This window comes from Rhipicephalus microplus, chromosome 6 (genome assembly GCF_043290135.1).
Source record: "Rhipicephalus microplus isolate Deutch F79 chromosome 6, USDA_Rmic, whole genome shotgun sequence".
NCBI lineage: Eukaryota > Metazoa > Arthropoda > Arachnida > Ixodida > Ixodidae > Rhipicephalus > Rhipicephalus microplus.
Window position 1 is genome coordinate 84,186,290 of NC_134705.1, and position 21,853 is coordinate 84,208,142.

The 21,853-nt window shown below is 57.4% G+C and overlaps 1 protein-coding gene and 2 pseudogenes across 2 annotated transcripts in view; all 3 read right to left on the bottom strand.

Annotated features, from left to right (window-relative positions):
- The window catches only part of LOC142765346 (uncharacterized), a 114,471-nt gene that overhangs the window by 64,265 nt on the left and 28,353 nt on the right, over positions 1 to 21,853 (bottom strand). The window contains exon 1 of one of the 2 annotated variants that reach the window (XM_075866125.1): positions 20,785 to 21,289. The exons of the other annotated variant lie outside the window; for it this stretch is intronic. Within the exon in view, the coding sequence (XP_075722240.1) occupies positions 20,785 to 20,808 (24 nt within the window). The 5' untranslated portion in view covers positions 20,809 to 21,289. Of the gene's footprint in view, positions 1 to 20,784; positions 21,290 to 21,853 lie in introns of those variants that run through there. 2 annotated transcript variants of the gene reach the window in all.
- Positions 6,330 to 6,498, bottom strand: LOC142766200 (U2 spliceosomal RNA; annotated as a pseudogene).
- Positions 14,975 to 15,152, bottom strand: LOC142766190 (U2 spliceosomal RNA; annotated as a pseudogene).

Sequence of the window (21,853 nt, forward strand, 5' to 3'; positions counted from 1 at the left end):
ACGGCGGAGCACTTCGAAGAGGTACGTGTGTCTGACCCTGTCGAACGCCTTTGCTTGGTCGAGGGACAGGAAGGCACCCGTGACTCTCTTCTGGGCCGCGTATTCGAAAACGTCTCGTGTGGCTGTGAGGTTGGCGAACATAGACCGGCCAGGCACGGCGCAGGCTTGGTGGGGAGCTATCAAGTCTGGCAAGAAGGTCCTCAGCCTGGTGTTAAGTATGGACGCCACGATCTTGTAATCTACATTGAGTAGAGAGATCGGGCGCCATGACGACAGTTCTCGTGGGGGTGCACCGTCCTTGAGGATGAGGGCTATGCGCCCCGCGCTGAAGGAGTCGGGTTTCGTGTGCCGCTGGAGGACCATGTTGACCACAGCTAGGAGTGGGGCGCACAAGACGTCAAAGAACGTCGTGTAGAAACTGGCCGTCAGGCCGTCGGTGCCCGGAGCTGAGTTCGGTGGCATGGCTCGGATGGCTATGCGGAGTTCCTCCTCCGTTGCTGCACCACACAAGACTGTGCACTCATCTTCGGCAAGTCGAGGCAATTGCGAACAGAGACCGTTCATGAGAGCTGCCTCTGGAGGGGGACCGCAAGAGTTCGGCTCACGGAAAATGGCCTCAAAGTAATTATGGCACTCCGCCTCGATCTCAGAGGGGTCGGAGATGAGGCTACCATCAGGGCGTTGCAATTCTAAGATGCGGAGGGAGCCGTTCCCGCGTGCTTCGGTCAAGTCTAGCCCCGCTGGTTCCCCCGCAGTAGTCCCTTGTTCGCGTGGGTTGCGCGCGTATTCCCGGAAGAGGCGGTCGTGCTGAACTTGGAGCGAGTGGAGGTAGTCGCGCGTGCATGCCGTGAGGTTGTCCGCGCTCTGTACTATCCGCATTCGGCGGAGTATCTCATTCATTTGTTCTGTGATACGCTTCTTCCTCACGCTGCCTTCTTCTTGCAGGAATGCTCTCCATCTCGCTTTCAAGTCGTCCCATACATCCGGGCTGGTGCAGGGGGTAGCCTCAATCGTCTCTTCCAGGTACGCGGATATTCTCGGGGCGCTCGTACGGTCTTGGAGGAGCGCCGGATCGAGTCGCCAAGCTTCATTTCTTGGGTGATGGCCAGGTGTCCCCCTCACTGTTGTTACCAACGGGAGGTGGTCAGTTCTCTTCGCCAGTCCTTCAGGGAGAGCGAGGACTTCGCACGCCACGATGGAGTGGACAAGGCGTTCAGGGACGTAAGCTCGGTCGAGTCTGCTGGCCGTGGTCCGAGAGGTCCGAGTGGGGACGAACTCGTTGCCGTGTGCGTGTACCCATGCGTCTGTGAGCCGCAGGTGCCGGAGGATCTTCACCAGCTCTTTGGCGTGGTAGGTCGAGCCCCCTTGGCCCGGGCCCCGGACGTCTCTTGTGGAGTCCACGACACAGTTAAAGTCGCCGAGAACCACGTGAGGGGCGGGCTCCAGCAGGTAGCCGTGCAGCTCCTTAAAGTACGGATTGGTGTCCGATCTGGTAACCGGCGCATAAACGTTCACAAAGCGCACCTTGGACCCGTCGACGAAGACGTCGAGCACAAGTGTGCGCCCATTCGCTCCGAAAACACAATGCGACTTTCGCCGGAACCTGTCTGTGACGAACACGACACCAACGCCGCAAGCCCTCGCGGATGTTAGAGAAAAAAAGCCGTCAACTTGGCAGTTGCGCCTGAATAAGGTAACATCGAGCGGGGAGCGGAAGTTGGTCTCCTGCAGAAAGAGGAGGTCGATGCCCTTAGACCGGGCGAACGTCACTACAGCGGTCTGTTTATTCCTGTCGCGAAAGCCGCGTATGTTTAAAGTGGCGAACCGCAGCGTGGCCATGATCCGTCAGTTGGAGCGCCTTGTCTCGCTTGAGGCGAGAAGGAAAGCTGAAGGGCGAGATAACCAGGCGAGCTAGGCATCAGCGGAGCGCGTGCGAAAGGGAGCGAGGAGGATGCTGCACTAGAGGGGAAAGGGCCCATCTGGGTGAGAGAGAGATTGCGGGGGACGAAGGAAGTGGGAGAGCGGATGCGAGGCGAGGCGGGAGAGCGGAAGGCGGCGAAGCCGTCGAAGCGGGCGCGCCGCTTCGTTTTTCGAAAAGCCTTCTCAGGACTTGGGCGGCAGCTCCCGTTTGCCCCCACCCGCTTGCTCAAGCTTCTGGGACTTCGCATGTGGCGGAGCGTCGCTATCGCTGCTTTGGCCAACCGGCCCCGATCTGCGCTGCCGGGCATCCTTGCTAGCGGTCCCCTCGTCAGCCGCACGCCTGTCGTCGCCAGGGCGTCTTCGCGAGCGCGAGCGCGACCGCTGTTCGAGGCCAGGGCGCGGCTGGTCCGCCTTTGCATCGGAATTCCTGCTTGACCGTTTAGGTTGAGCGGGGGAAGGGCAAGTCGGGGGGGTGTCGTTGCGCTCGCCGTCCTCGGGCAGCACGTAGAACCCCTTGCTCTTAATGGGCAGTTCATCTTGAGCAGTGTCTCGGGGACGTGCCTCCAGGTCTTCAGAGGTGACTAGCGCTAACACGTTGGCCGGCGTTGGCAGGATAGGGGAAGGGGCCCTTTCCAGTTCAGTGACGTCATCGGCGGGCGCATTTTGTACTGGTGGCGAAAATGCGCGGTCCACCTGGCCCGACGGGAGTGCCAGCGGTGAAGGAGGGGCGGACTGCGCGGAAGCAGTACCCGAGAAGCTGGTCTCTGTTTCGGAAGGCGCGGTGGTAACCTCCTCGCTCGTCTCGCTCTTCTCTCTCTCGCTGGCAGGTGAATCCGCCTCGCTGCTGCGTGTAGGCGAGTCAGTGTTCGTGGTGTCGTCGCTTCGCTCCCTCGCTGCCGTGTTGGGCTTGGTCTTAGGCGCAAGCACCTGGAGGCGCGATTGTGGCTTATCAGACCGGGGCGATAAAGAGCCACTAGGTGGGGCTAGGTTAGAGGCGTGGTCGGAAGTCGAGGGGAAACCGCGGGCGGCCGACGCGTAAGATCGCCTTCTGAAACATTCCCTCGTCCCGTGGTGACCCCCACAACGCTTACATTCGCTTGTACAGCCCTCAGTGTCGTGCCCGAAAGTTCCGCACCGTTTACAAAAAGGAGCGGAGCATGCCGTCGCCATGTGGCCCACTTCGCCGCAGCGTGCGCAAACTCGCCTCATACCGCGGTACTCGAACATTACGCGGTGCCCTGCGATAGTCGCGAAGTTTGGCACCGGTTTGCTCATCTCAATCTTTATAACCCTTACGCCGTTGAGCTTGTTTTGGCGTGTGGCCACAGTGGCGAACGATATGCCCCTCACTTTGCCGTACTGAGCAAGGGCGTTGCTAAGTACCTCGTCGGACAAGTAGGCGGGGTACCGGTAGGCATTTACGTACGTGACCGGCGGCCCTACGGCCTCAACCGGTACGTTTTCGCCGTTAACCCGGAACCCTTCCGCCACCATTAACCTTGTCGCCTGACTGGCGTTACGCGTACAGACGAGGAACCTAGCCCCGCCCATGTGCTGAAGGACAAACACACTATCTTCCCCAGATACAAGTTCTACCGCATCGATAAGGTCATCGATGGATACGTCGCCTTCGGGCGCTGTAAACATAAAGCAATTCTCCCTCACCGGGAGGTCGGACGTCGACGCCATTCTGGTGCGCGTTGCCGCTGGCTGCCAGGAAGGCGTGGCTGGTATAAACTGGTCTCGTGCAGGCTAGCTGCACACTGGTAGGACTGCGGCTTAGCCGAGGCGGGGGCCGCACGGGTACAGGAGACGCCGGGTGGGTTGCAGGAGGACTCCGGGACGGCAGGCGAAGACCGGGGGCCTTGCTTCACCAGGCATAGGACGGGTGGGCGCCGGACAGGGAGGTCCGAAGCCCAGGGCGGCGGTCGCACGTGCGGGACGGCGATGCCGCGTAAGCTAACTTTGGCGACTTGAACCCCGGGGTCGACGTCAGCGGGACGTGACCCTGGGTCTCGCGCGAGGCGCAAAGAAACGGCTAGCTCGACAATTGGTCTAGCCAAAAGGCCGAGAAGCGATGCAATTCATTAGCACGTAATTAAAATCCATTCTTTCACACCTCGTACTTAGTTCTGGCCAAAAGCCGGGCAAACAGTAGCAAAGCAATTCCGACGTCCACCCATGCACAACCAGCATTGTGCACCGACAGCGGCAGCGCTGGCTTCACGGCATTGCTTTTATCCCCAGTCCGCTTGAAGTTTCTAGTTTCGCTTACAAACATGTTAAAACTGAAACCTTCTTTTTCCCAGAGGTCGAAGCCACGCGTGCTTGCTTGCATGCGTACTCTCTATGCGCCCATGACGTCACACCAAATGCTTGCTGGCGAACATTATCAGGCATGTCGCGAGGGATGCTACAGCATTTGTTTTAAAAACTGATGCATAGTGTACATGTCCAACTCGAGCACCAAAGTCTGGAAGGAAGGAAAAAAAAAAATGACTGTGCAAAATGTGAATACGTCACCCATCCAACATGGCTTCTACGCCGGCTGCCCAAGCAACGCCTCTGCAACGACGCCCACAATCATCGGCAAAAAGGTGGTGCCTTTGGCTGCTTCAGCACGCTCAACATATGCCTTGCAAGTTCCGACGTGGCGGAACACCGCACCGAGGTCGACGAAGGTCCTGCCGTGAAAGGCAGACCCGGGAATGCGTGCGAAACGTCTACCGCGTGGGTTGTGAAGCCGGTGAATGAAGGATCATGTGGCAGAGGGTGACGGAACGTGAGTGTGCGACTTGACGCTGCGATGTCGTTCAAGCGTTCAACGGGCCGGCAGGTTCTGTCTGTCGTGGTCGAAAACGTCCGAGTTTTGCTGATTCCGAGGGGTAGGAGTGCTATGGTGGCGTGTACGAGGCGCTGGTGCGGCGCTCCGTCGATCGTGCCGGACGGACATGAGGCGGCCGAAGGCGGTCGTGAAGTGGTCGCGGAAATCAGTGGAGAAGTACTCGCCTGCGCTTTTCGTCGAAGACGCGCGACAGACGGTCTTCGGGAGACACGGGTGGTTGCACAAATGCGACCGTGCGTCAACGTGCAGCCATATTCGTGGATTATTTCGCCCCATTACGATAGCTTCGTCACTGCGCTCGCTGGTGTTGCTTGTTTTTGTTGACCTTCACTTGTGGCTCACACCCACTGTGGGGGATTGGCTGGTTTGTTGTTCTGCTTCTTCGACTTCTACATACTCGGCTTAGTGAAGCTGTGAGGAGTGACGAGTGGGTACGGAGGCAAAGCGCGCCCGGGGCGTGATCTCACGCGTCCTGGGGTCCACGTCGCTTCAGGTACGTGCGTGGTGCGTCCGAACGTCTAGTGCGCAATTTTCTTGGAACTTCCAGCAACTGGCAATTCCATTGAGGTGAGCGTGCGAGGATGTTCGTTGTAATTAACGAGAGCCAACGGTGGATGAGCTGGTATGAGATGGTGTTCAGAAATGAAGTGTTTGATCAACAAGGCGATGCCCGCCGTGGTGGTCTGATGGCCGTAAGGTACTCGGCTGCTGACCCGCAGGTGGTGGGATCGAATCCCGGCCGCGGCGGCTGCATTTCCCTGTGCTCAGATTAGGGTGCACGTGAAAGAACCCCAGGTGGTCGAAATTTTCCCATAATCATATGGTGGTTTTGGGACGTCAAACCCCAAAGGTCAGTGGACATAGGAAAAGCACATCGGGGCTTTGCCGCTCCACCGTACAGCAGGTGTGTGCGGAGTGGGTCCTGTGGCGTTCTTTGCGATTTTAATTTGTGATGGGGAATAGTGTAGATGCGTAGACGTGGCGAGAGCACGCGTCTTCAGGTTCAGACGCCGCGTGAAGATGTGAAATAAAAATGCCTTCGCTTGCCACTGCAACTGTAAACAGAAACACCAACCAAACCCCATTTTCTAGAGGCTTTTTTTATTTTTCGTTGCGAAACGGGTGAATTCGAAAAGCGGAAATAGCTTGGCACATACATACACACTTCTACACACATACATACATACACATCGCACATGCATACACATCGTATACACACTTCTAGCTTTCCTCCGAAACAGTAATGATAATTTCCTCAATAGTTTTATTAATATGAGTAGGAACGTTAAAAAAAATAAGAAACTTGAGTTTGTACGTGTGAACATAACAAAATAAAAGAGACCCTCCATATATGAAATACACACGGAAACATTTATTTTCCCAGAGCAATCGTAAGTGTAAACACAGCTAGCGCACTCCCTGCACGCGAATACCGCGTCAGCCGGGGCGGCGTGCCGCCACCGTCTCGGACACTCGACGCACCCAAGCCGTTTACCCCGGTATCATGGGTAAATCCGAACACTCCTTCTATCATTGAATTTATTGTCGAACTCACCCCGCAGGGGGTGAGTGGGCCGATCCCGGAGGTAGTGCAATACCGGGCCAACCCGTGGCGGAGGTGAAGCAAGCTTCAAGCACTCCGCCGCATCACAAAAATAAGTTTAATATCTTGGATCCAAATAGGATCCGTATCAGATATTAAGCTGATAAGAACAGATACTACACAAAGGGAAGTTTATTTAACTCCAGACGAAAACAACAGATACATTGATATGTTCTACACAGAAAATGCATATACAGTTTCGTGACGCGTTATATGTACACAGGTGCACACTTACGCGGACGGAATACAAATGTGATGCGTAACCTATGTACATGTTTACAATCGTGAGCGTAAATTAATTGGGAAAGAAAGCACCTTGAATGGGTGTGTTGAACATAAGTGGTATACGGGGTGGTGGAGGGTAGGAGAAGGTGCAGTATCTATATACATATATACATGCGTAATATATTTACAAGCATCAAACTGAGAGGCGGGTACCAAAAGGAATTCTCAGTGTATATACTCATACACTTAACAAAGCTCTGTGGCAGAAACAGGGGGGGGTTATTTACATAAATACAGTGAACAGCAATGTCTTGATGCCTACCAGCGGGGCCAGCGGCGCTACACAACGTCACGAAAGCTTCATCACCAGGATACAAATCTCTTCATGAACACAGGCGTTAGAATGGTGTGTCTGGGGAGAGTGGCGAGGGGGGGTCACCATGTTTGGGAGCCACATACGTGTCGCTCTTGAGTGTAGCGACGCCCAAAACCGAGAGCGGTTAGTAGCTGACGATTGGTGCGACCAGCTTGCCCTCTCTCACGAAGAAGAATTTCGTGTGCCAGCGGCGGAGAAACATCTCCTCTCCGCTGGCCTCGAGTTCCCGGGAGAGGAGCTCCCACACTAGCCTTCTTATATGCGCGACGGCTGGGGGCGCCGCCCGAACCGGCTGTCGCCGCGCTTCCGCGAGCGAGCGACGTTGCCACACTACAAAAAGGGTGCAGGCGGTCACGAGCCGTGCAAACGCTCCCTTGTTGCGTTTATGACCTGGTGGGGGGCGGATTCCAAAGCGGTGCGCAACCATACGCCAGACAGGCCGAGCGGACGAACATTCAAGCAAGGCGTGCTTTTGCGTTTCTGGTTCCCGGCAGTTTGGGCAACGGTCGTCGGGCACAATGCCTAGCCGCTTCAAGCGGTGTCTGGTGGGGAGGACCTCCCACGCCTTCTTCCAAAGAAAATCCTGAATTTCAGCTGGCAGCAGGCTATGCAGCAGGGAAAGGTCGCGCCTAGCCTGCTCCGCTCGTTGCCGGTCCTCGTCGCTCAGCTGGCTTGCCGTGAGTGCCTCCACTATGCGGGCCGGCTGCTCCGCGTCGGGGTCGCAATTCGGTAGTTCCTTGCGCAGCATGCGTGCCGTCGCTGCTGCCGCCTTGTAAAAGAGCGAGGGCGATTCGGCGTGCGGGCCAGAGTGTCGACCGGCATCCAGCCAACTGTTTGTCGGGCCGCTCAAATAGAGCAGCAGGCCTCTCCCGACATAGTCGCCTGCTTGCGCCACCTTGCGAGCCGTCTTCAAAGCGAGCACTTTGCTCGAGGTGAGCGCGTGCGGAAGGCCTAGTCCTCCCTGCTTCACCTCCAGCTGGAGGAGGGTTCGTTTTACAGGGGGTGGCGTCCTGCCCCACAGAAGTTCATTCGCTAACATGCCGAGTCGAGTAGCCACCCGCGCCGGCATCACCGTCACCCTGCTCACATAGGAGGCCAAAGCAAAAACGCTTGTCTTCATAGCCACAGCCTTTTGATGAAGGGTCATGCTGAGCAGTTTTGCGCGCTCGGTAAGCTGTGCAGCCCTGTCTATGACGCGCGCCCAGGTTGAAGCGTCGATGCCTTCTCGGGTAAAATAGACACCGAGGACTTTTACAGTGCTGACCGGTTCTATATCGCCCAACGCTTCAGGAGGAAACGGACCGAAGAGCAGGGCTCGGCTTTTCCTCTCGTTTAGCTCGGCTCCTGACGTCTTGGCGTACAGCTTGAATACGCTGCGAAAGCGGTCAAGGCTTCGCGCGTCCTTGACGAAGAGGGATATGTCATCGGCAAACGCCAAGACTCTGATCTCTTCGGTACCGGTCATTGGCAGGCCTCTGATGCACTCGTCGCTGGCCAAGGTTGTCAGTAGGGGCTCGATCGAGAGCGCGAACAACGTTGGGCCCAAGGGGCACCCTTGCCTGATGCCTCTCGTGTACCGAAAAAAGGCCGTCGTCCTGCCGTTCACCGCGACGCAACTGCGCAGGTAAGAGTACAGGAGCTCGATGGCAGCCACAAACTCCTGCGGGAGCCCGAATCGGCGAAGCACTTCAAAGAGGTACGTGTGCCTAACCCTGTCAAACGCCTTGGCTTGGTCGAGAAACAGGAAGGCGCCCGTGACTCTCTTCAGGACCGCGTATTCGAAGACGTCTCTGGTGGCCGTAAGATTTGCAAACATAGATCGGCCTGGCACGGCGCAGGCCTGGTGGGGGGCAATCAGATCTGGCAAGAAAGTCCTCAGTCTGGTGTCGAGTATGGACGCCACGATCTTGTAGTCTACATTGAGTAGGGAGATCGGGCGCCATGATGACAGTTCGCTTGAAGGTGCACCGTCCTTGAGGATAAGGGCGATGCGCCCTGTGCTAAAAGAGTCAGGTTTTATGTGCTGCTGAAGGACCGCGTTTACCATGGCCAGGAGTGGGGCACACAGGACATCGAAGAAGATCACGTAGAAACTGGCCGTGAGGCCATCAGTACCCGGAGCCGAATTCGGCGGCATGGCTCGGATGGCTGTGCGGAGTTCCTCCTCCGTTGCTGCGCCGCACAAGACTGTGCACTCGTCCTCGGCAAGTCGAGGCAGGTGCGAACACAGACTGTCCATGAGAGTTGCCTCTGGAGAAGGGCCGCACGAGTCCGGCTCGCGGAAGACGGTCTCAAAGTATTCTCGAAACACCGTTTCGATCTCGGTGGGGTCCGAGGTGAGGCTGCCATCGGGACGTTGCACCTCTACGATTCGCAGGGATCCGTTTCCTCGTGCTTCAGTTAAAGCTGGTCCCGCTGGTTCCCCCACAGGGGTCCCTTGTTCGCGTGGGTTGCACACGTATTCCCGGAAGAGACGATCGTGCTGAACTTGCAGCGAGTGGAGGAAGTCGCGCGTGCATGCCGTGAGGTTGTCCGCGCTCTGTACTATCCGCATGCGGCGGAGTATCTCGTTCATTTGTCTTGTGATGCGCTTCTTCCTCACGCTGCCTTCTTCTTGCAGGAATGTTCTCCATCTCGCTTTCAAGTCGTCCCATACAGCCGGGCTAGTGCAGGGGGTAGCCTCAATCGTCTCTTCCAAATACGCGGATATTCTCGGAGCACTCGTACGATCTTGGATGAGTGCCGGATCGAGGCGCCAGGCTTCGTTTCTCTGGTTATGGCCAGGTGTCCCCCTCACCATTGTTACCAACGGGAGGTGATCCGTTCTGTCCGAGAGCCCTTCGGGGAGGGCGAGGACTTCGCACTCCATGATGGATTGGACAAGGCGTTCGGGGACGTAGGCTCGGTCGAGTCTGCTGGCCGTGGTCCGCGAGGTTCGAGTGGGGACGAACTCGTTGCCGTGTGCGTGTACCCATGCGTCCGTGAGCCGCAGGTGCCGGAGGATCTTCACCAGCTCTTTGGCGTGGTAGGTCGAGCCCCCTTGACCCGGGCCCCGGATGTCTCTTGTGGAGTCCACGACACAGTTAAAGTCTCCGAGAACGACATAGGGGACGGGCTCCAGCAGGTAGCCGTGCAGCTCCTTAAAGTAGGTATTTGTGTCCGATCTGGTCACCGGCGCATAAACGTTAACAAAGCGCACCCTGGACCCGTCGACGAAGACGTCGAGCACAAGCGTGCGCCCGTTCGCTCCAAAAATACAATGCGACTTTCGTCGGAACCTGTCCGTGACGAACACGACACCAACACCGCAAGCCCTCGCGGATGTTAAAGAAAAAAAGCCGTCAACTTGGCAGTTGCGCCTGAATAAGGTAACATCAAGCGGGGAGCGGAAATTGGTCTCCTGAAGAAAGAGGAGGTCGATGCCCTTAGATCGGGCGAACGTCACCACAGCAGCCTGTTTATTTCTGTCGCGAAAGCCGCGAATGTTTAAGGTCGCGAACCGCAGCGTGGCCATAATCCGTCAGTTGGAGCGCCGTATCTCGCTTGGGGGGAGGAGGAAGGGTGAAGGGCGCGATAACCAGGCGAGTTCGGCATCAGCGGAGCGCGGGCGAAGGGGAGCGAGGAGGGTGCTGCATTGGAGGGGAAAGGGCCCAGCCAGGTAAGAGCGGGACAGCGGAGGGCGAGGGGAGGCGGGAGAGCGGAGTGTGAGGGGAAGGCAGGAGAGCGGAAGGCGACGAAGCCGTCGCAGCAGGCGCGCCGCTACTTTCTTCTGGTAGCCTTCTCGGGACTTGGGCGGCGGCTCCCGTTGCCCCCTCCCGCTTGCTCAAGCTTCTGGGACTTCGGGTGTGGCGGGACATCGCTGTCGCTGCTTCGGCCAACCAGCTCTGATCTGCGCTGCCGGGCGTCCTTGCTAGAAGTCCTCTCGTCAGCCGCCCGTCTCTCATCGTCAGGGCGTCTTCGCGAGCGCGAGCGCGAGCGTGACCGCTGCTCGAGGCCAGGATGCGGCTGGCCCGCCTTTGCGTCGGATTTCCGGCTTAACCGACTGAATTGAGCAGGGGAGGAAAAGTCGAGGCGGTGTTGTTGCGCTCGACGTCCTCGGGCAGCACGTAGTACCCCTTGCTCGTTATGGGCAGTTCGTCCCGGGCGGAGTCATGGGTACGCGCTTCCAGGTCCTCCGAAGTCACCAGTGCGAGCACATTGGCCGGTGTTAACGGCACAGAGGGGAGAGCGCTTCCCCGTTCGGTGGCGTCAGCCGGCACCCTCTGTGCTGATGGCAGAGATTCGCAGTCGTCCTGGTCCGATGGGAGTGCCTGCGGTGAAGCGGAGGAGGACTGCGCCGAAGCTGTATCGGAGGGACTGGGCTCCGTCTCAGAAGAGGCAGTAGTAACCTCCTCACTCGCCTCCCGCCCCTCTCTCTCGCTGGCGAGTGAATCGGCCTCGCTGCTGCCTGTAGGCGGGTCGATGTTCGTGGGGTGCTCGCCTGCGTCTCTCACTGTCGCACGGGGCGTGATCTTGGGCGTAAGCACCTGGAGGCGTGGGGATGCCTTGTCTAAGCGAGGCGACAAAGAGCCGCCAGGTTGGCCGGGGCTAGACGCGTGATCCGGAGCAGGGGGGAACCCGCGGGCGGCCGACGCGTATGATCGCCTTCGAAAACATTCCCTCGTCCCGTGGTGACCCCCACAACGCTTACATTCACTAGTACAGCCCTCGGTGTCATGGCCAAAAGTTCCGCACCGTTTACAAAAAGGAGCGGAGCATACCGTCGCCATGTGGCCCACTTCGCCGCATCGTGCACAAACTCGCCTCATGCCGCGATACTCGAACATTACGCGGTGCCCTGCGATGGTCGCAAAGTTTGGCACCGGTTTGCTCATCTCAATCTTAATAACTCTTACCCCGTTGAGCTTGTTTTGACGAGTGGCCACAGTGGCAAACGATATGCCCCTCACTTTGCCATACTGAGCTAGGGCGTTGCTAAGTACCTCGTCAGACAAGTAGGCGGGGTACCGGTAGGCATTTACGTACGTGACCGGCGGCCCTACGGCCTCAACCGGTACGTTTTCGCCATTAACACGGAAGCCTTCCGCCACCATTAACCTTGTCGCCTGACTGGCGTTGCGCGTACAGACGAGAAACCTAGCCCCGCCCATGTGCTGTAGAACAAATACACTGTCATCCCCAGTCACTAGTTCTATGGCATCAATTAGATCATCTATCGATACGTCGCCTTCGGGCGCCGTGAACATAAAGCAATTCCCTCACCGGGAGGTCAGACGTTGACGCCATTCTGGTGCGCGTTGCCGCTGGCTGCCAGGAAGGCGTGGCTAGTTGAGACTAGTATCGTGCAGGCTAGCTGCACACTGGTAGGACTGCGGCTCAGCCGAGGCGGGTGCCGCACGGATACAGGAGGCGCCGGGTGGGTAGCAGGAGGACTCCGGGACGGCAGGCGTAGACCGGGGGCCTTGCTTCACCAGGCATGGGATGGGTGGGCGCCGGACAGGGAGGTCCGAGGCTCGGGGCGGCGGTCGCACGTGCAGGACGGCGATGCCGCGTAAACTAACTTTGGCGACTTGAACCCCGGGGTCGACGTCGGCGGGACGTGACCCTGGGTCTCGCGCGGGGCGCAAAGAAACGGCTAGCTCGACAATTGGTCTAGCCAAAAGGCCGAGAAGCGATGCAATTCATTAGCACGTAATTAAAATCCATTCTTTCACACCTCGTACTTAGTTCTGGCCAAAAGCCGGGCAAACAGTAGCAAAGCAATTCCGACGTCCACCCATGCACAACCAGCATTGTGCACCGACAGCGGCAGCGCTGGCTTCACGGCATTGCTTTTATCCCCAGTCCGCTTGAAGTTTCTAGTTTCGCTTACAAACATGTTAAAACTGAAACCTTCTTTTTCCCAGAGGTCGAAGCCACGCGTGCTTGCTTGCATGCGTACTCTCTATGCGCCCATGACGTCACACCAAATGCTTGCTGGCGAACATTATCAGGCATGTCGCGAGGGATGCTACAGCATTTGTTTTAAAAACTGATGCATAGTGTACATGTCCAACTCGAGCACCAAAGTCTGGAAGGAAGGAAAAAAAAAATGACTGTGCAAAATGTGAATACGTCACCCATCCAACATGGCTTCTACGCCGGCTGCCCAAGCAACGCCTCTGCAACGACGCCCACAATCATCGGCAAAAAGGTGGTGCCTTTGGCTGCTTCAGCACGCTCAACATATGCCTTGCAAGTTCCGACGTGGCGGAACACCGCACCGAGGTCGACGAAGGTCCTGCCGTGAAAGGCAGACCCGGGAATGCGTGCGAAACGTCTACCGCGTGGGTTGTGAAGCCGGTGAATGAAGGATCATGTGGCAGAGGGTGACGGAACGTGAGTGTGCGACTTGACGCTGCGATGTCGTTCAAGCGTTCAACGGGCCGGCAGGTTCTGTCTGTCGTGGTCGAAAACGTCCGAGTTTTGCTGATTCCGAGGGGTAGGAGTGCTATGGTGGCGTGTACGAGGCGCTGGTGCGGCGCTCCGTCGATCGTGCCGGACGGACATGAGGCGGCCGAAGGCGGTCGTGAAGTGGTCGCGGAAATCAGTGGAGAAGTACTCGCCTGCGCTTTTCGTCGAAGACGCGCGACAGACGGTCTTCGGGAGACACGGGTGGTTGCACAAATGCGACCGTGCGTCAACGTGCAGCCATATTCGTGGATTATTTCGCCCCATTACGATAGCTTCGTCACTGCGCTCGCTGGTGTTGCTTGTTTTTGTTGACCTTCACTTGTGGCTCACACCCACTGTGGGGGATTGGCTGGTTTGTTGTTCTGCTTCTTCGACTTCTACATACTCGGCTTAGTGAAGCTGTGAGGAGTGACGAGTGGGTACGGAGGCAAAGCGCGCCCGGGGCGTGATCTCACGCGTCCTGGGGTCCACGTCGCTTCAGGTACGTGCGTGGTGCGTCCGAACGTCTAGTGCGCAATTTTCTTGGAACTTCCAGCAACTGGCAATTCCATTGAGGTGAGCGTGCGAGGATGTTCGTTGTAATTAACGAGAGCCAACGGTGGATGAGCTGGTATGAGATGGTGTTCAGAAATGAAGTGTTTGATCAACAAGGCGATGCCCGCCGTGGTGGTCTGATGGCCGTAAGGTACTCGGCTGCTGACCCGCAGGTGGTGGGATCGAATCCCGGCCGCGGCGGCTGCATTTCCCTGTGCTCAGATTAGGGTGCACGTGAAAGAACCCCAGGTGGTCGAAATTTTCCCATAATCATATGGTGGTTTTGGGACGTCAAACCCCAAAGGTCAGTGGACATAGGAAAAGCACATCGGGGCTTTGCCGCTCCACCGTACAGCAGGTGTGTGCGGAGTGGGTCCTGTGGCGTTCTTTGCGATTTTAATTTGTGATGGGGAATAGTGTAGATGCGTAGACGTGGCGAGAGCACGCGTCTTCAGGTTCAGACGCCGCGTGAAGATGTGAAATAAAAATGCCTTCGCTTGCCACTGCAACTGTAAACAGAAACACCAACCAAACCCCATTTTCTAGAGGCTTTTTTTATTTTTCGTTGCGAAACGGGTGAATTCGAAAAGCGGAAATAGCTTGGCACATACATACACACTTCTACACACATACATACATACACATCGCACATGCATACACATCGTATACACACTTCTAGCTTTCCTCCGAAACAGTAATGATAATTTCCTCAATAGTTTTATTAATATGAGTAGGAACGTTAAAAAAAATAAGAAACTTGAGTATGTACGTGTGAACATAACAAAATAAAAGAGACCCTCCATATATGAAATACACACGGAAACATTTATTTTCCCAGAGCAATCGTAAGTGTAAACACAGCTAGCGCACTCCCTGCACGCGAATACCGCGTCAGCCGGGGCGGCGTGCCGCCACCGTCTCGGACACTCGACGCACCCAAGCCGTTTACCCCGGTATCATGGGTAAATCCGAACACTCCTTCTATCATTGAATTTATTGTCGAACTCACCCCGCAGGGGGTGAGTGGGCCGATCCCGGAGGTAGTGCAATACCGGGCCAACCCGTGGCGGAGGTGAAGCAAGCTTCAAGCACTCCGCCGCATCACAAAAATAAGTTTAATATCTTGGATCCAAATAGGATCCGTATCAGATATTAAGCTGATAAGAACAGATACTACACACACAAAGAGAATTTATTGATCTCTTGACAAATCAAGAAAACACTGATCAACACAATACTCAGCCGACAATTGGGCTGGTTACAGGGGTGACTTAAGGGGAACATAAATGAACGGGGTTATGATCACAAAAGAAAGAAACGAACAACACTAAAGGACGTCATCAAAACAAGGGAGTGCTCAGTTGCTTATGTGAACAATTTGAAATTAAAGAAACAAAGACGGATATGAGCAGCTATATACATATATACAATACATAGGAACTTAGAATATGCATTGCTATATATACAAACAATTATATACAAATATGTACAAGACACATTTGACCGCGCGGTCGCATTGGGTAAGACCGCGGTTAATAACACGCCGTCAGGCGCTGCGTATCGCGTGACATTGTGACGCGCCCGGAGTTACGTGTGATGCGCCTCTGCGGCGTCCCTACGCGCCGTGAAAGTTGTGCCTGACGGCGCTAAACAGCGGGTGCGAGAAGCGGCTTCATAGTGCCGGGACGCAGAAAAAAAAAGGGGGGGGGGGAGGGGCGAGTTGCGGCGCAAAAAACACTAAAGAGGCAGGGAGGGGCCCATTAGTAAACAATTATCGGGGCGACCAGTTTGCCGTCCCTCAAGAAAAAAAACCTGGTGTGCCAACGGCGGAGGAACGTTTCTTCGCCGCTGGCTTCAAGTTGCTCGGAGAGGTGCGCCCACAGCAGCCTCCTGATTTTACTCATGGCGGGATACGCCGCCCTCACAGGCCTCTTCTTCGCTTCGGCCAGTGATCGCCGTTGCCAGATCACGAAAAGGGTGATGGCGACGACGAGTTTCGCGAAGCGGCCATTGTTGCGCCTGTGATAAGGAGGGGGGCGAATGCCGAAGGAGCGCGCGGTCAAGCGCCACACGGGTCGCGCGGCCACGCAGTCGAACAGAGCGTGTTTGAGGGTCTCTTGGTGCTGGCAGTTCGGGCAACGGGCGTCGGGGACGATGCCGAGGCGGTGCAGTCTCTGCCGCGTGGGGAGGACTTCCCATGCACGTTTCCATATGAAGTCTTGCACCTCACGGGGGGCGTCGTGGCCGAGTGCGGCAATTTCCCGTGTCGCTCGCTTCGCCCGGCGCCTGTCTTCATCGTGGAGCTGGTTGGCTGTGAGGGTCTCGATCAGTCTGGCTGGCGGGTCTGAGTCTATCTCGCAGCCAGGGGCTTCGCGGGTGAGCATACGCATTGTCGCCTCTGCCGCCCTGTAGAAGGGGGAGGGAGACTCAGCGAACGGACCGCGGTAACTGCCTGCGTCCAGCCAGCTGTTACGCACGCTTGCCCAATAAAGAAGCAGGTTCCTGCCGGCATACGCGCTTGCCTTCGCCAGGGTTCGGGCAGTCTTAAGAGCCAGGATTTTGCCCGTGGTCTGTGCGTGGGGAAGCCCGAGACCACCATCGCATGGAGAGAGCTGCAAAAGGTGACGCCTGACGGGTGGGGGCTTGCCTTCCCACATGAACGCGGTGATGCCTTTGTTAAGGGCGCTGGCGATTCTTGAGGGCATGACGGCGATGCGGGAAACGTGGGAGGCGAGGGCGCACACGCTCGTCTTAACCGCAATGGCCTTATCTCGCAACGTGAGCTCGTGGAGTTTGGCTCGCTCTATGAAGAGCTGTGCCCTGCTCAGTACTCTCGACCACGTGGATGCCGCCACGCCCTCGCAGGTGAACAGGACCCCCAGTACCTTCACCGTCGATACTGCCACAATCGGCTCGACGACCTCGGCAGGAAAAGGGCCGAAGAGTAAAGCCTTGCTCTTCGCTTCGTTTAGTGCTGCTCCAGATACCGCTGCGTAGGCGCTAAATACCTGGCGGAATCGGGCGAGGCTGCGTGCGTCTCTCAGGAAGAGAGAGATATCGTCTGCGAAGGCAAGGACTTTAAGCTCCTCCTGGCCTGTTAGAGGCAGGCCCTTAATGAGGCCGTCACAGGCGACCGAGGTGATCAGTGGCTCGATTGAGCAGACGAATAGGGTTGGGCCTAGGGGGCACCCTTGCCTGATCCCTCTAGTGTAAGCAAAGGGGGTCGTCCTGGTGCCGTTAACCACTACGCAGCACTGCAGATCCGTGTATATCAACGCTATGACTTCGACAAAGTCTGGCGGGAGGCCAAACTCGCGTAGCACGTCCAGCAGGTACGAGTGTCTCACCCTGTCAAAAGCCTTCGCCTGATCGAGGGACAGGAAGGCCCCCGCGATGCGTTTGCAGGAGGCGAACTCGAATACATCTCTTGTCAGGGTGAGATTGGCGTACATTGAGCGCCCTGGGACGGCGCAGGACTGGTGCGGGGCGATCATGTCAGGCAGGAAGATCTTCAGCCTTGAGTTCAAGATGGACGCCACGATCTTGTAGTCCACGTTTAGCAGAGTGATCGGGCGCCATGATGACGGGTCGTTTGAGGGCGCGCCGTCTTTCAGGATCAGGACGATGCGCCCCGCACCGAAGGAGGCTGGCTTGGCACGCTTCCCAATTACCATGTTGACGACCTTGAGAAGAGGGTAGCCCAGGACATCAAAAAACGTCATATAGAACCCCGCCGTCAGGCCGTCTGTGCCCGGTGCTGCGTTGGGAGGCATCGACGCGACTGCCCGGCGGACTTCGTCAAGCGAGGCCGGGGCGCACAGGGTCACACACTCGTCAGCTTCCAAACGTTGCAGCTTCCGGCATAGCTCTCTAATAAGGGCCGGGTCTGGGTGCGATTCCGCCGGGTCAGGTTCGCTGAAAGCTAGCCTGAAGTGGTCGAAAAACGCGGCCTCTATTTCAGCTGGGTCTGACGTAGTTGTGCCATCAGGGCGGAGAGCTTCCGTGATGCGCACGGACCCATTCCCGTTGATCTCGCGTAGGTCAACCTCCGGCAGGTCTCCCGAGACGGCGCGTGCTCTACGGGCTTCCCGGGCGGACGTTCTGAGAATTCGGTCGTGCTGGACCTGAAGCGAGTGAAGGTAGTCACGGGTGCACGCAGTAAGGGCGTCGGCGCTTTGAACGATGCGCATTCTTCGTAGAATTTCGTTCAAGCGGGCTGTGTTGCGTTTTTTCCTTGCGCTACCTTCCTGCTGCAGGAGGTCCCTCCACGTCGACTTCAGGTCGTCCCATGCCTCCGGGGACTCGCAGGGGGAAGCTAAGATTGATGCCTCCAGACGGGCCTTCAAGCTGCTGACGCTTTCGTTATCTACAAGGATCGCCGGGTCGAGGCGCCAAGCGGTGTCCCGCCGTCGAGGTCCCGGCTGCACCCTCACAGTTATAACCACCGGGGCGTGGTCCGACAATTTCTCCAGGCTGGCCGGTAACGCAATTACCTCGCACGAGGCAAGCGAAGGGAGCAATGCGTCGGGAAGGTATATACGGTCCAGCCGGCTACCCGTGACTCTCGAGGTCCTCGTCGGCACGAAGGCGTCCCCGTGAAGGTGAACCCAGGCGTCCGACAGCTTGAGGTGGCGTAGGATCTTTATTAGCTCCCTAGCGTGGTATGCTGAGCCGCCTCGCCCCGGGCCCCTGATGTCCCTCGTAGTGTCGATGACGCAGTTGAAGTCACCGAGGACTACGTGGGGAAGGGGTTCGAGCAGGTAATCGTGCAATTCCCGGAAGAAGCGGTTCGTATCATTGCGCGTCACGGGAGCGTAGAGGTTGACAACGCGGAGCTTCCGTCCATCGATGAAAATGTCAAGGAGGAGGATGCGTCCGTCAGCTCCAAAGGTGCAATGCGCCTTTTCCCGGCAACGGCCCGAAACGAAAACGACGCCGACGCCACACGCCTTTGCATTCGTTAAAGAAAATAACCCCTCCACCTGGCAAGTGCGGCGGAATCGGGTGACGTCAAGCGGGGTCCGAAAATTCGCTTCTTGAATAAACAGCAGGTCGATGCCCTGGGATTTCGCGTACGTAATCACCGTGCTCTGCTTGACGCGGTCCCGAAAGCCGCGCACATTCCACGTGGCTATGCGGAGGGGGGGCATCGGTTATCGCGGCAGGGCACGAATCCAACAGCAACAGAGCGGGTGAGGGAGCGAGCGCCAGCAGCTGCTCTGGAGAGGGGAGCATTATCGACGAGAGCCGAGAGGAGGAGGAGAGGCGCGCCGAGAGGGGAGGTGTGGGGGGGCCAGACGGCTGGCGAGGGTGCGGCGCGGCGCAGCGCGTGCTCGGAACTTGAAGGCGATGGCTTAGGGGGCCGATGCCCCTTTGCCCCCGCTGCTCGAGTCGAATTTCTTTGTTTTTGCATGGGGCGGGGCGTCGCTGTCGCTGCTCCGTCCTTCAACCCCCGGTCGGCGCTGCTTTAGCTCCTTGCTGGCCGTTCTCTCTCGCACACCCTCCTTCTTATCTTCGCCGTGCCGTCGGCGTGAACGTGAGCGCGCGCGTTGCTCGTGGCCCGCGGGCTGGCCTGCTGTCGCATCTCTCTCCCGGCGTGGCGCTGTCAGCGCTGAGGAAAGTGCGTTGGAGTAGCTGGCGTCACGCTCGTCGGGAAGGAGGTAGAAGCCTCGGCTCACGATGGGCGCTTCTCCCCGGGCCGGGACTTGGGTTCCGTCCTCCAAGTCTTGGGTGGTTACGGGGGCGAGCACGTTGGCGGGAGTTGAGCGAGAGGAGGAGGAGTCCTCTCCTGTCTCGGTAGAAAGCTCCGCCTCTGTCTGCTCGGGCGTCGCAGGTTGGCTCTGGTCCCGCGCCGTCGGAGGGGCAGGCGAGGAGGGGGGGGGGCGAAAGCACCGGATCTGTGGCGGAGCCACTCGACTCTGTTCCCGAAGACGTGGTGGAGACGTCTTCTGTCCTCCCAGTTTGCTCTCCCTCATTGGTGGATGAGGTCGCCGTACTGCTACTCCCAGTGGGAAGGTCGGTCTCAGTGTCATGGTCGCTGGGGAGGGACTCCCTTGCCGCCGTGCTGGGCTTAGGCTTCGGTGACAACACTTGTAACCGCGACTTCTGTTCTCCGGGCCTGGGGGATGACGGGCCACTGCCCCGTGTCGGGTGTGACGCGAGGTTCGAGACCGCGGAAAGCCCTCGGGCGGCTGACGCGTATGAGCGCCTCCTAAAACACTCCTTGGTCCCGTGGTGGCCGCCGCATCTCAAGCATTCGGCTTCGCACCCCTCTGTCTCGTGGCCAAAAGTGCCACAGCGTTTACAAAACGGGGTTTGGCACGCAGAGGCCATGTGTCCCGTCTCGCTACATCTCGCGCAAACCCGCCGCATGCCCCTGTACTCAAACATTACGCGGTGTCCGGCGACGGTCGCAGAGTTGGGGACTGGTTTTACCATTTCTATGCGCACAACACGCACGCCATTCAGTTTGTTTTGGCGATTTGCGACCGTCGCGAACGCCACGCTCTTCACCTTCCCGTACTGGGCTAGCGTATTAACCAAGGGGTCTTCGGGTAGATAGGCAGGGTAGCGGAACACATTGACAAACGTAATCGGGGGCCCCACTGCCTCCACTGCTACTTTTTCATCACGAACCATGAAACCTGCCTCTACCATTAATTTGGTGGCTTGAGCAGCAGTGCGCGTGCACACAAGAAATCTCGCCCCTCCCATATGCTGGAGGACATGCACACTATCTTCCCCCGCAGTATGCTCAACAGCATCAATTAGGTCATCAAAACAAAAATCACCGTCAGGCACATTGAAGAAAAAACAGTTCTCCCTCACCGGGAGGTTTGTTTGAGCAGCCATATTGGGCACTGGTGGACACGCAAGGGCGCGTGACTGGTGGGAACGCAGGAGTGCTGCGTACTAGTAGACGGGCTCAGCAGGCGCTGGGTCCGATATCCGGTAGCGAGGTGGTAGGCAACGGAACGGAGAGGTCCGGGGCAGCAGGCAGGATCCGGGTCCGTGCGTCACCAGGCATGGGGCGGGGGTCGCCGAGCAGGAAGGCCCGGGACCGGAAGCCGGGGGCTGCAGGCTGGAACGGCAGCGCTCCGGGCGGCTGGGTGACTCCTTTGCAGGGGGGGTCCGGGGGTCGACGTCGGCTTGACGTGACCCCGGGTCCGACTTGCGACTCGTGTGAAGAAACAGCTACCTCGACCTTTGATCTTAGCCAAAAGGCCGAGAAGCGATGCAATTCATTAGCACGTAATTAAAATCCATTCTTTCACACCTCGTACTTAGTTCTGGCCAAAAGCCGGGCAAACAGTAGCAAAGCAATTCCGACGTCCACCCATGCACAACCAGCATTGTGCACCGACAGCGGCAGCGCTGGCTTCACGGCATTGCTTTTATCCCCAGTCCGCTTGAAGTTTCTAGTTTCGCTTACAAACATGTTAAAACTGAAACCTTCTTTTTCCCAGAGGTCGAAGCCACGCGTGCTTGCTTGCATGCGTACTCTCTATGCGCCCATGACGTCACACCAAATGCTTGCTGGCGAACATTATCAGGCATGTCGCGAGGGATGCTACAGCATTTGTTTTAAAAACTGATGCATAGTGTACATGTCCAACTCGAGCACCAAAGTCTGGAAGGAAGGAAAAAAAAAATGACTGTGCAAAATGTGAATACGTCACCCATCCAACATGGCTTCTACGCCGGCTGCCCAAGCAACGCCTCTGCAACGACGCCCACAATCATCGGCAAAAAGGTGGTGCCTTTGGCTGCTTCAGCACGCTCAACATATGCCTTGCAAGTTCCGACGTGGCGGAACACCGCACCGAGGTCGACGAAGGTCCTGCCGTGAAAGGCAGACCCGGGAATGCGTGCGAAACGTCTACCGCGTGGGTTGTGA